General features: G+C 45.4%; 1 protein-coding gene across 2 annotated transcripts in view; it reads left to right on the forward strand.

Moving 5' to 3' along the window:
* Positions 1-16: 16 nt before the first annotated feature.
* Positions 17-12,946, forward strand: part of CYLD (CYLD lysine 63 deubiquitinase) — a 34,700-nt gene continuing 21,770 nt past the window's right edge. Inside the window, exons 1-5 of one of the 2 annotated variants that reach the window (XM_053915370.1) lie at positions 17-96; positions 723-801; positions 6,335-6,981; positions 8,179-8,481; positions 10,453-10,558. In XM_053915370.1, the coding sequence (XP_053771345.1) occupies positions 6,481-6,981; positions 8,179-8,481; positions 10,453-10,558 (910 nt within the window). In that variant the 5' untranslated portion in view covers positions 17-96; positions 723-801; positions 6,335-6,480. Of the gene's footprint in view, positions 189-722; positions 802-6,334; positions 6,982-8,178; positions 8,482-10,452; positions 10,559-12,946 lie in introns of both variants that reach the window. The other variant, XM_053915371.2, reaches the window with a different exon arrangement.

Here is a 12,946-nt window from a genome sequence, read left to right on the forward strand (position 1 = left end):
CCCGTGCTCTCCCTCCCCCTCGTGAGGTTCGGAGGCGGGGCAGGTGGGGGCGGGCCCAGGTAGCAGGTTTGGCTGCGCGTGGGCTGTGAGTCGAAGGTAAATAGCAGGGCGGTGGGCTTGGGGTGCTGTCGCTGGTCGGGGACGCGGGCTAACGAGGCAGGGGGAGGGAAGACGCCCCGCCGCCCGAGGTGAGTGAGAGAGCAGGCCAGCTTACCGGCGATCAGCAGGCGACCGGTACCTCGGGCGCCCCTCACCGGCCTCAGGGCGCCTACGGCTGCTGTGGCCGTGGGGCCCTCTGTGTGGGCCCGTTAGTTGCCCCGGCCCGAGCCCATCAAGTCCGTGGGGAGCTGAGCCCGCTGACGTCAGCCTGGGCTTCCCCTCGCCCGGGTCTTCCCCGCCCCCCACCCTACCCCCAGGCGTTCCCTAGCGGACTAGCGAGTGGTGGGAGCTTGGTCGCTGCTGCCGGGACCTCCGGAGAAGACAGGACTTGGGGTGGGAGCAGTGCAGGAAAACCTCTTGCCCTTTGGCCCTATATTTACAAATGGGGAAACTGAGGTATGGTGGCCAGCTTCTGACCGCCCGGGTTGGTATCGGGAGCCCCAGGCTGAAACATCTCACCTGTGTGCGGTGGGGGCGTATCGATCCACGGGCGTTGGTTTCCGCCCAGGAAGAGCAGTCAGGGTTCAGGCCTCGTTAATGGCGTGTTCTGCTTTTTCTTTCAGTTTCCCCCTTTCTTGGCTGAGGATGGTTTTGACACAACCCGGAGTTCTGTAGTGGTAAGGTGCGCTCCGCTGAAGCAAGGTATACTTTCCTTTTCCTTCCTTTTGCTTTTCTTCGTGATTGTATTAACGAACTGCCGAGTTCAGCTGGGTCAGCTGCCCGGTTATTCACACCCTTGGCATCTTCTCTATTCCACCCCTGGCGTTTGCATGTTTTAGAGTGGTTGTCATCTTCCAGCCGAGGAGCCCTTCAGTCTGCCAGCCGCCATCGCCCCTGCCCCCTCCGCTCCCCGGGCTCCCTGGAAAGTTGTGCCCTTAGCTGAGGCGCGTGCCTTACCTTGCCTTTGAATCGGGGCTAAGAGGGATCTTAGTAAGATTGTCCCTTTTGCAGCCACTGACTCCAGGAGAAAAATCCAGGCCTCGAGAGAGGGTGTTCATTCAAGTTTTGGTTTTCTGCACACCCCCTCATGTCCCAAGTAGACTGAATGGCCCTATGCATGTAGCTGCCAGTTCCCCACTGGCTGGTGGGTGGATTTGAACTAGAACAGTATTAGGAGAAAATGATTTGCTGGGAATTCTTGTGGAGGTTTACGTGCTGTGAATGCTTTTTAACACCCAGAACATTTTCTCATGTTCGGCTACACATTTTCCCAGTGTTTTTGTGAAGAAGCTTTCCTTTGGGTGGTGACTTTTGGGAAGAGCTGGTAAGGCCAGGGCCCCTGTTACATAAAACATCAAACATTCAGCAGCAGTGTGGTCCGCCCTGCCTAAATTGTGATTTTGTTTGATTCGAGGACATCTTTAATACGAGACGAGAGAAAGGAGTAATTATGCTATTCACCAGACTATCAGTGTTTTGTCACACTGTGATTCTACACTTGTTGAAGTCTTTTCAGGGGTTGTGCAGAATTTATAGGCAGAAGCCATGGTGCGGGAATCTCGGAAGCCAGTTTCAAGTGAACCTCACACAAGTTGTTCTCGTAATTGAAATGTTTCTTATTTCTTTTGTATATATGTAACAATGAAGACGTGTCAAAATTGACCATGACTTCATTCTGAATTGGAATTAGGACTTTCCAGAGAATTAGGTAAAAAACATTAAAATACTCTCAACACTGAAGTCTCTCTCTCTCTCTCTTTTCTTTTAACCTGGAAGAAGCTTTAATCACTCGAGCAGTGAAAATGAGGAAATGGAATCGTGGCTTGCACTGTTATCACTTGAGTTCACCAAGTCATTCATTCCTTTCCCATGTCCCGAACGCCGCCGATGGTCAGGCCCGGGTTTGGGGATTCACGGTCTGGAAGTGCAGTGGCCACGTTCGCTTTGGTGAGATGGCAGAAGTCCTTGTTTTTCTGCTCTGAGTGTGCAGGTGCGGGAGCCAGGCCTTTTTTTTTTTTTTTAACCCTGATAAATCTTGCTTGTTTCGGGGACTGAAGACCTGCCTGCTTGGGTCACAAATGAGTCCTGGAGGAAAATTAAAGCTGACTGTCTCTTTTCTCATCATTGAATCTCTGTATTTCTATTCTTTAGCTGTTTAGGAATATAACTTGTTCTTTTAATGAGAGATGTTCTTTCTTAACATGGTAGTTATTCTAGCTCTCCAGAAGCATTTGGAATAAGTCCCACTGTCTTCTTTCCTTCGTATTCACACCTACCTTCCTACTCTTTGCCATTTATCTTGGGGGCAGTGTTTTAGTATTGTCGTTTGTATTCTGATGTAGAGAGCCTCGTGTGGGTCTGAGATCAAATCCAGATGTCTCGGGAGCTGCAGACTGCTCTGAAATGAGATCCGCTGTGTTTTCTTTAATGAAGTTCTTGGAACAAAGATAACGTGATGCCTGGAGAATCCGAGTGGCTGTGCCTTCCGGGCGAGCTAGTCCGTGTCAGTGTCCTGTAGCTGCCGCAGGCCAGCTGTCGCGTGAGGCGGGAAGGTTCTCTCTCGGAACAGGGCAGTCTGACCTTTCATATTTTGTATGAACCTTCTTCATCATCGCTGCATTGCGTTGAAAGGAAACGGATACATATTTGTGTCTCCCAACCCTCGTCTTCGTTTAACCCTCGACTTTGTTTTAATACAATTAAATTCTCCTTTACTCTGAATTCAGACTGTCAGCGAGCTCAGATAACCAGGTATATTTTCAAATCTTTGTGACCCTGAACCGTTTCTCATCTTGAATGTTGTCAAAAGAAAGGCCTTCTACTCAGGATGGTTTTAGGGTTAAATACATTTTTGTATTCCAGCTCCTCGGTAATCGTCATTGAGTACTTACAGTAATTCTCGGGATATTCATAATCACTCCGTTTTCCAGCCTGAAATAAGTACGGTGTTATCTAGATGAACCATTTGTGATACATTAATTCTCAAAGCGAAGTGCAGTATTAGAGGCAATTTTTAAACAGTGAGGCCCGAAAGGTAGTAGGAGAACATGATGAAGGGGCCACATCTTATAGACTCTGTGTTTTTCAGCGTCTACCACCGTGCTGAGTGCGTAAAAATACGAACTGACAAACCTTCTGGAGTGACAAACTCATTGCTAATGAGATTTAAATCTTTTCCATGTAGTCTTGACTCAGTTTTTACTGCCTGGGTTTCTTTAAGACTCAATCGGACTGTTCTGGATATCCCGGGAAAGGAGAATGTTGGCATTATATTCTTTCTAAAGAGACAGAAAGTCTCTATATTAACATAGTTCTGCGGTAATGCTGTTAGATTGAGATATTAAAGATCATTAAGTGTTTCATCTTGTGTAACTCTAGACCAGGGCTATAAAGTTCCCCCCATTCAGCACGCTCTAATTATCAGTTACAAAGAAGAGAATCCATTTTTAATGTGATAGTTTCTAACCTATCCTTTCTTAATGTATTCTTCCTAAAGGAGGAACGACCATATCCTTTTCATTTTTGGATAATGCTTTTGAAGTATTTTATAGTTTTTGCTTTGGCTGCTCTGGTTTTCTGACGTGGCCCATCCTGTTTCTGAGTCCAAGCTCACTCCCCCGGTGCTAATGCACGTTAGGGAACAGCTCCTGCCGAGTCCGCTGTGTAACATGCTTCCTGACGATTTACTAGATTGCTCTCAGCCTTTTTATAAGCCAAAGCAGTTATATCCAGTTTTACCAGGGATTGTCTCTTAAGTGATTTCAGAAAACACTTGTCATCCAATTTATTTAAAATATAGAGTCCTAATTCGCATAGTAATTTAGTTTTGTCTTGGTAATAGTTCATTGGCACTGATGGTTTTATCTGAGATGCCCATGAATTGTCAGGGTAGAGAACAATGGAGTAGGTATTGTTGGCATGTAATAATTATTACGACTCAAGGAAGTTCTTAATTTACTATTTGAAGGTATAATTTTCAGAAATTAAAAAATAATTTCTCTTCAAAACCGAATTGCTGTACTTAAAAACAGATTTTTTTTTGGCCCCAAATATTTTAATACACTTTAAAAAGAACAAAACAACCAACTCACTTTCTTAGAAATTGCTTTTTGACCACCTCAGCCTCCTGGGAGCAACCGAGTTCCTGCGCTATGGCTCCCAGGAGTGGCCCCCAGGAGGGCCCCTTGCAGATTCCTGTGTGGTATTGTCAGGCGCACGCCTGTGCAGGGAAGCCAGTGTGCTCCAGGCCCGAAAGACCCGTTCAGGGTGGCTTTGCTTGTTTTTTGTTTTAAGCACACAGACATATTTCATCACCTGGCTTCTCAGAAGTGACTAGAAGCAGCCAATTGGAAAGCAGCAAGTGGTACAACAGGCCCGATGCGTTGTGCAGGAAACCACAGGAAATGGCCAATGGCAAGGGAGGACGAGGCCGGCAGTCTCGGGGCAGGCCCAGGAACCCCGGGGGCACCAGCAGAAGCCTTTCTGCAAAGGGACGAGCACCTCTGCCTCTTGGGAGTCCCAGAGAGTCATTTATGTTCATAAGGATAATTCAATGGTCAGGAAAAATAGTGCTGTTTCCTTGTTGAAACATTTAAGAAGAATTTTAGACAGAAGTAACAAGCGGCTCATGCTGGTACTTTAAAGGAGAAGCAAATTCAGGGCTCGGGTGGCTGCTTGGGTCACCCTCGTCGGGGTGTTGTTTGTGTGTGCCCAGATCGGGGTGGCCACAGGTAGGTGTCTTATGTAAGTGGCAAATATACACTGACTCTGTTCCTGCTGAAGTAGACAGCGCCCTCAAGTGGAATTCAGGCAAACACCGGGGGAAAAGGGAAAAAAAAAAAGGGAGAGAAGTGCTGGACGCCAGCTCTGCCCCGCCTCCCTCCTGCTGCCCAGACAACGAGGTGATGCTGGTTTGAGGTTGGTTTGCGACGCCTTGGGTGGTCTGCACGTCGCATGCCGGCCTGTGGAGGGACAGGCTTTTGAACACTAACGGCGTGGGAAACCTCATCACCCTACAACACATTGTAAAAGAAATGTCATCCTGTGTATAGATTGGCCAGATTATTTAAGCATTAAGAGATTAAACAAAACGTTTGGTTCTTTAGTTTTCGGAGTGTTTATTTTTTAATTCCAAGAACAAAACCGGTCAGTAGGGTAGTGCTATCAGCTACGGCCATTACCTAGCAGGAAGGAAGTGGGTGCCCCCGAGAGAAGGGCGGAATGAAAACCGAGTTTAGAAACCAAGTAGCCGCATTCGTGAGACAGAGAATAGACAGGAACTATTATTTCCAGTAAGATAATTAAAATAATGAACTAAAGTCTTAATTCAAATTAATGAAATTATATAGTTTATAATTGTCAAAGTAGGGTTGAGTAGGTCATTTTAATTGTGAAAGATGAATATTCTTCAAAAAATTTTAAATGAAAATTTGAAACTGAAAATCATCATTTGTGTATTCCTTGACAGTATATATAGGTGAAATTGTGGTGTAAAAATTTTTTGTATTTGATACTATGTGGCTATCTTTCCTTGTTAAGTTTTGATAGCTACAGAATTGATTTTTTCAGCTATCTTTAATATAATCAGATTTACCACATCTGATGTTTGCGATTGTGAGAAATCAAATGATAGCTATAATTAATATGATCAACATTTGCCTAAGGACAAAATGTACAAGATTAAGGAAGTGAAACAGATAAAATGTTCCATTATCAAAATATGGCACATAGACAAATGAATTGTGGTTCAGAATGTGACTTTGTGATATCTTATCCATAAAAGATGTTTAAGATAATAGTTATAATGGATAACTTTTAATTTAAACTACGTGTACATACAGAATTAATAGCCTTTTTGATTTATGTGGTTTCTGTCCAAATACATCAGCTTATTCATTTAAGTTAGGCAGGATGTATTTAAAATGCTACTTTTTAAAGTTTAAAAACATGTACATAAAACTATCTTTTACTTAGAATTTGATTTGACAGACTTCATTGCCTGGGAAACAATATTATCATATTGTCTTTGAAGATACTTCACGATCGCTCTCCATCATGAAATGTGTAAAATTACAGTAGCTGCAAGTAATATGTGTCTCTCAAGAGTTTCAGACATCTTTCGGAAGTATGTTGTGTGTGTGTGTGTGTTCTGCCAGCCGCTCGCGCCAGGTGTCTCAGTGTCTGAGCTGACTTTCAGCCCTGTGGAGTGAAGAGTCTCTCTCTGCTTCCCCTCCAGGCATCGCTTTCCCGGCGTTTCCCAGCATGGACGTCAGCTGGCTGAAAACAGGCCCCGGGACTCTCGCTGAATTTCTCTTTTGCGGTCTCACCACAGACGTCATTGTTCCCTTTTTTCTGAGTTAATATTTTGGAGTTAATGTCACAATGAGTTCAGGCTTATGGAGCCAAGAAAAAGTTCCTTCATCCTACTGGGAAGAGCGGATTTTTTATTTGCTTCTCCAAGAATGCAGCGTCACAGACAAACAGACCCAGAAGCTCCTCAAAGTGCCCAAGGGGAGCATAGGGCAGTACCTGCAAGACCGCGCCGTGGGCCACGCGCGGGGGCCTGCCAAGAGCAAGAAGAGTCAGATTGGATTGAAGATCCTAGAGCAGCCGCATGCGGTTCTCTTTGTGGATGAAAAGGATGTGGTAGAGATCAATGAAAAGTTCACAGAGCTGCTTTTGGCAATTACCAACTGCGAAGAGAGGCTAAGCCTGTTTAAAAACAGAAACAGACTGAGTAAGGGCCTGCAGATAGATGTGGGCTGCCACGTGAAGGTCCAGCTGAGGCCCGGGGAGGAGAAGTTCCGGGGAGTCGTGCGCTTCCGAGGGCCCTTGCTAGCAGAGAGGACAGTGTCGGGCATTTTCTTTGGCGTGGAGTTGCTGGTATGTTTGGTAAACCGCTTCAGTGGGCGCTGCGTGTTGTGTGCGTGCCTCTGTGTGTGTTTTACGTGTGCATGTGTTCTCCCCCTTTAAGTACCAAATGTGTTCCTGGAAATTTCCCGAAATTTCTACTCTGTATCATCCTGAGAATTTACTTTCCAGTGGTAAATGGAGATGATGCAATACATGCCACGTGGAAAGCTTTGACAACTACCTCCGACAGTAGGGAATACGAATAAATCATGTAATTACGGAAGAACTTGAGCATCTTAGAAATTTTAAATGTGTCTGTGTTCAATAGGAACTAGACTGATTGTGAACTAATTAATCACATCACAAAACTTAGTTATCTTGTGGCACTAGCATCTCTAGCTTTCTCAGTTTTTCTTACTGCGAGCTATTAAGTGATGGAATTTGGATAGAAGGGTTTTTTTCTTACTAAGCTGCAGCAACTTAAACTTGCTGATAGTTGTTAATACATGTGAAAGTCATCTTGGAATTCATTTCTACTGAAAAGAGAACCAAGAACTCGTGATACGTTTTCAAAATTAATATTAATTCCCGAGAACTTAAACATCAGTTACATTTTGACATTCTTGCAAATAGAATTTCAGTCCCGCTTTGCTTCTTGATTTAACTTTCTAAAGCAGTGACGGTAAACCAGTTGGAGATTTTAATCCCAGCTGTGCCAGTTGCTAGCTGGTTACCAGCCTACTGAACCCGCTACTTCCCGACCTCGGCTCCCTCGCCCGTAAGGTGGCGGTGCTGCACACAACCCGCGGGGCTGGCGTGGGGCGTGGATTCTGGAGCTAGCATGGTGGCTGGCACGTAGCATGTGCTCAGTAAATGGAGCACACGTTACTATTACTGTGGAGTCAGAGTCCTTTTTATGACACAATTATTGTTAGAAATGACGATGTAGAATTCAGCCTGGCTCTCTCAGTGGGATTACGATTTGAAATTATCAGGTAATTTCAGCGTCAGATACAGCTTCTTCCGTACTTTTTCAAAACACTCTACATCCAATGACAACTCCTAATAATTGTATCGTATTCCTTATACGTGTCATTTAGAATTTTGTCAGCGATTTCCCTGAAATCCCCAGAGTGGGTATTTTGTTATTATGGGTCATCTTTATCTGTCTATCTGCCTGTCTATCTATCTATCAATCTTTCTCTTTTCTTTTTTAAAAAAAACTAGGAAGAAGGCCGTGGCCAAGGTTTCACTGATGGGGTGTATCAAGGAAAGCAGCTTTTTCAGTGTGATGAGGATTGTGGAGTATTTGTTGCGCTGGACAAGCTAGAGATCCTCGGAGACGATGACAATGGATTGGAAAGTGACTGTGCGGGCCCAGGGGCCACGGCGCAGGTGGAACTGCCCCCCCTGGAAATCAACTCCAGGGTTTCTCTGAAGCTCGGAGAAACGGTAGAATCTGGAACGGTCATATTCTGTGATGTCTTGCCGGGGAAGGAAAGCTTAGGCTATTTTGTTGGTGTGGACATGGTAAGAAACCTTTGGACCATATTATCTTCGTGAATATAGGCATTAGTCCTAGGACCACTTTAGGTACCAATTAAACACTTTGAACATGTATTTCAAATGGACTAATTTGAAGTCCTTAAGGAACATGTTCTGATTTATCTTTGGTAAAGGAACATTACTATGGGACAGGAGTCTAGATAGAGAATCACATTCATTCTTTTTTTCAGTTTCAGTAAACTGGAATAATGTTTCCATCTTCAAATTTGCTGTGTGATAGCTGACCAATAGAGAAAAAACATCGAAATACATTACATAATACCTAATTTTTCTTTGTTATGAAAAGGTTTGTTTTTGTAATCGGCCTTTCTCTTTTTGTAATTTTTTGCAAAAGTTTGTTGGCTAATCTGATTTTAATGAGTAGTGTAAAAATCATTTATGGAAAATACCTGGATAGAGGAAAAGCACATCGCTCTAGAGGAAAAGATAATTAGCGTATTTTCTTAGGATGTAACTCACTCAAAACATTTTTTTTTATTACGGTGAAATCTACTGCATGACCTGAAATTCGCCATCGTACCCATTTCTGCGTGTACAGTTCAATGGCAGTAAGTGCAGCCGTAGCTGCGTCTGTCCCCAGAACTTTCTCATCACCCCGAACTGCAGCTCAGTCCCCGCTAAACACCAGCTCCCCGTAACTCAGCCCGTGTCTGGTCGCTCACCTCTATTCTGTTTTCTGTCTCTGGGAACTTGCCAATTCTAGGTGCCTCATGGATGTGGACTCATATTTGTTTTTTGGTCGTTTCTTTCATTTTTAGTGTTCCCTTAACACTCATATTTGTTAATAATGAGTACATTCCAATCTAGTGAGTTGAGTGAGACCTGTGGCATTAAGAAGAAAAGGCTGAGAACATTTTTATCATAGATTGAAAACATGGACAAGAATGCGTTAGGTATAAACAAGGAAATTCAGCCCTGCCCGGGTGGCCCGGGTGGTCGGAGCATCGGCCCGGGCACCAAAAGGTTGAGGGTTCGATCCCCGGGCGGGGTGTGTACAGGAGGCAAGCGATTGGTGTTTCTCTCTCACATCAGTGTTTCTCTCCCCCAACCTCTGCGCGCCCTCCGTCTCTCTCTCAAATCAGTGGACACACTCTCAGGGGAGGATTAAAAAGGAGAAGGACATTCATACTGCATTATTAAACACCAGAATGAGTTAGGAGAGGACGTGAGAAACACTCTTGTACTCAGGTTGTTTGTAGTGATTGTTTCCATCTGTTCGGGAATGCTTTTTGGTGGGGTGTGCATGTTCGGGCATAAATTTCTCTCACCCTGCGCTCGGCAATTCAGGACATTCTATTGACACCCGTCAGCCACGCAGACGTCCCTATATCGTTTAGACAAGCGTTTGCCGGGTATTTACCACGTGAGTCGTTAGAGCCAGAGTCCTGCCTGCGGGTCCCTCAGCAGAGCTAACCATTCAGCACGCCTGCAACCCATTCTTCCTTACGTGTTCAGCACTAGTTTAGAGGAGAGATGGGGGCTGGTGGCAGGAAGATTGGGGGAAGAGGGTTCCTGGGGTTAGTGTTCTCTTGCTTTAGGTCACTGGGCCTCAAAGGCAGCAGAAGCCGGTCTGGCCTTCCCCTCCTTTGATGGCGGCTAGGCGTTGCCTTGCTTACCGGGCTGGCTGCCTCAAGGCGGCCCGACAGCGGGACCCCGCCTCTGTCCGTCCCCCAGGAGGCTTGTGCAGGCGTCCATCCCAACCCCCCCTAGGGCATTCCTCCGGAGGAAAGTTCTGGCAAACGCAGCATTCTTCTTCTCCTCCTATTTCCAGTGGCATTTAGTGGTGCTCGGGACAGTTTTCCAACTGGCCCCCAAACAGTCAAAAACTGCCCATGTGACACTCCTGGGAGAACCCTTTCATTTAACAATGCAGACCTTCTTATTGACATTTTGTCGAGGAGGGTTCGAACGTTAATTCCACCCCTTAATTCCTAGGATAACCCCATCGGCAACTGGGACGGCCGATTTGACGGCGTGCAGCTGTGTAGTTTCGCCAGCGTCGAGAGTACGATCCTCTTGCACATCAATGACATCATCCCGGGTAGGTTTTCTTCGTGTTTTATCTCTTAATCGGGCGGAGTTTGAAGATGTGTTTTGTTACGAGGAGGCAAATACAAGCTTTGAGATGCAGTTTTGGAACTTGACTTTTACAGCATTTGGAACTGTTCGTCAACGGACTATCCTTTCTTACCCTGAAATGAAAACAGCACTCACGGGTTTTTATTTTTGAAAGCATGTGCATGTGGGGTGGCATTTATATATTGTCACTCCTGTCTTCATCCCCGTGCACTCTAAGTGGCGGGGAAGGAAGCCTTTCTGATAGCTGGAGGGGCAGAAAGTGTAGTACCTGCTGCCCACTGGCGGCGCACCAGTGAGGGCCTGGTGCGAAGCTGGGAAGCAGGGGTCGGTCATTTCCTGTAACCTAATGCACAGCAGAGAGGGCTCTTTTCCTGGCTGTCCCGTGAGGTCCCTGTCAGTTTTGATGATGTGACTGGTCAGGGTTCGTGACTCTGTAGTCAGAAACAGATCACTCAGCTTTGCATCTTAAAAAAATCTTAAGCAATCTTTTATTTCAGCTCGAGCAAGTAGTGCCTGATGGCGGCTGTGAACTAATTGGCAAATTCCTGTTGGTGGCCACACCAACAGCACCTGCCCCTGCTCTTAGGAGAATTCCGGTTACAGGCTAGGCAGTGGATTGCACGTCACTCATTGACAGAGGCAGTCAGAGGTGCCCACTTGCCCCGAGCTTTGTGCAGCTCAGAGGGAAACGTCGGAAAGCCTGCGGGCGGTAGCCGCAAAAGTACGGACCCCTGAATCAGAGGACTGTACCTACGTTTGTGCATTCTTGACAAACTTAGAAGGTAGGTCTGAAGTTTCCCCGTTTTGCTGATGGAAAACTGGGGCTTAGAGCCGGCGGGAGCCAGTGCGGTGGGCTTTCGTGGATGCCGGGCCCATGCGAAACTCAGACCCGGTAGCTCCGCTCACAAGGACCTCCTCACCCCAGTCCTGGGCGTGCACTTGGACGCGCAGACCTGCACAGAAGAGCAGCTTCACTTGTGTGCTCGCCAACACTGTTTCCATGGAGATGGGTTTTGTCTCTAACTGTATAAAAGCTAAATTTTACTCGCACAAGAATGACAACGGAACAGAATGGTTTGTTTGCCTCCAGTGTTTTTCCATTATTGCTAATTTTGATGCAGGACACTTTCGGGTTCCCCACTGGTCGTTTCAGGGGCTCAGTTTCTTTTTTGGTAAAAATGAAGGGCCTGATGTGAGATGATCTCTGAGACTCCGTCTAGCTCGCACCGTCTGCCCTTCCTTTTTCCTTTTGGCCTGAGGAGTAGGAGATGCCTGATTTGCTGACTTCGGAAATGCTTCCTACTTTAGTGTTTTTCAGCTTTACAGCAGGAGCGCATTAACTTAGTTGGAGGTCTGGCATTCAAATGACAGCTGTATTTCAATTTTACTTTGTAAAAGTGCAGCATGTTTTGTTTTTCTTGATTTCTTTAACATCAGTTTTTACTTTCATGGAAATTGGATTTGTAGCCATTTCTTTGCTTCTCTTAGGAAACATGATGTGACTCGGGAAAGCATACATATCTGCACATTTTATCTAGTAGTATTTAATTGGCCTTTTCAAGCCTGATTGTGAAAATAACATAATTTAGGGTCTGATCAATCAAAGTGCTTTTTAATGTTACAGTAAATGCCTGTGTTTAAAAGGCAGTCTTGTAAAGGGCCATCCATTCATTCAAATACAGTAAGCCCTCACTTAGCTTCTTTTGGGTGTTGAGGCTTCCGTAGGAAGCAGGGCTTCCAGCCTCGTCCCACACGGGGCTTTCATTCCAGAGCAGGGGTGTCACACTCATTGTCACCCAGGGCCACATCAGCCTTGCGGTTGCCTTCCAAGGGCCTAAATGATTTTAGGACTGTATGCATGTAACTACTCCTTAACTGTTAGGGAGTTGAAATTACATTCAGCCCTTTGAAGGCAATCACGAGGCTGATGTGGCCCCCTTGTAAAAATGAGTTTGACCCCCCTGTTCTAGTGAGTGGCCGTAGAGGATTTCTACCCTGAAGGGGAACGGAATTTTTTTCAAATGCTTTTTCTGTGTCCATTGATATGATTAGGTGATATTTCTTCTTAAGTTGTTAACATGATGTGTTAACATTGGTTGATTTTCAAACATGAAACCAGCTTTGCGTCTCTGGAATAATCTCCTCTTAGTCATCAGATATAATTCTTTTATGTATTGGTGAATTCTATTTGTTAGTATTGTGTTAAGAATTTTTGTGTTTATTTTTCCCCTAATTTTCTTCCTTTGCCCTGTGTGGTAGCGTCGTATGAGTGAATGGGGAAGCCATGCCGAATGGCAATGAACTGGGAAGTGTTTTTGCCTCTTCTCGTTTCTGGAAGAGATTAGGTAGA

This window comes from Desmodus rotundus, chromosome 12 (genome assembly GCF_022682495.2).
Source record: "Desmodus rotundus isolate HL8 chromosome 12, HLdesRot8A.1, whole genome shotgun sequence".
Taxonomy (NCBI): domain Eukaryota; kingdom Metazoa; phylum Chordata; class Mammalia; order Chiroptera; family Phyllostomidae; genus Desmodus; species Desmodus rotundus.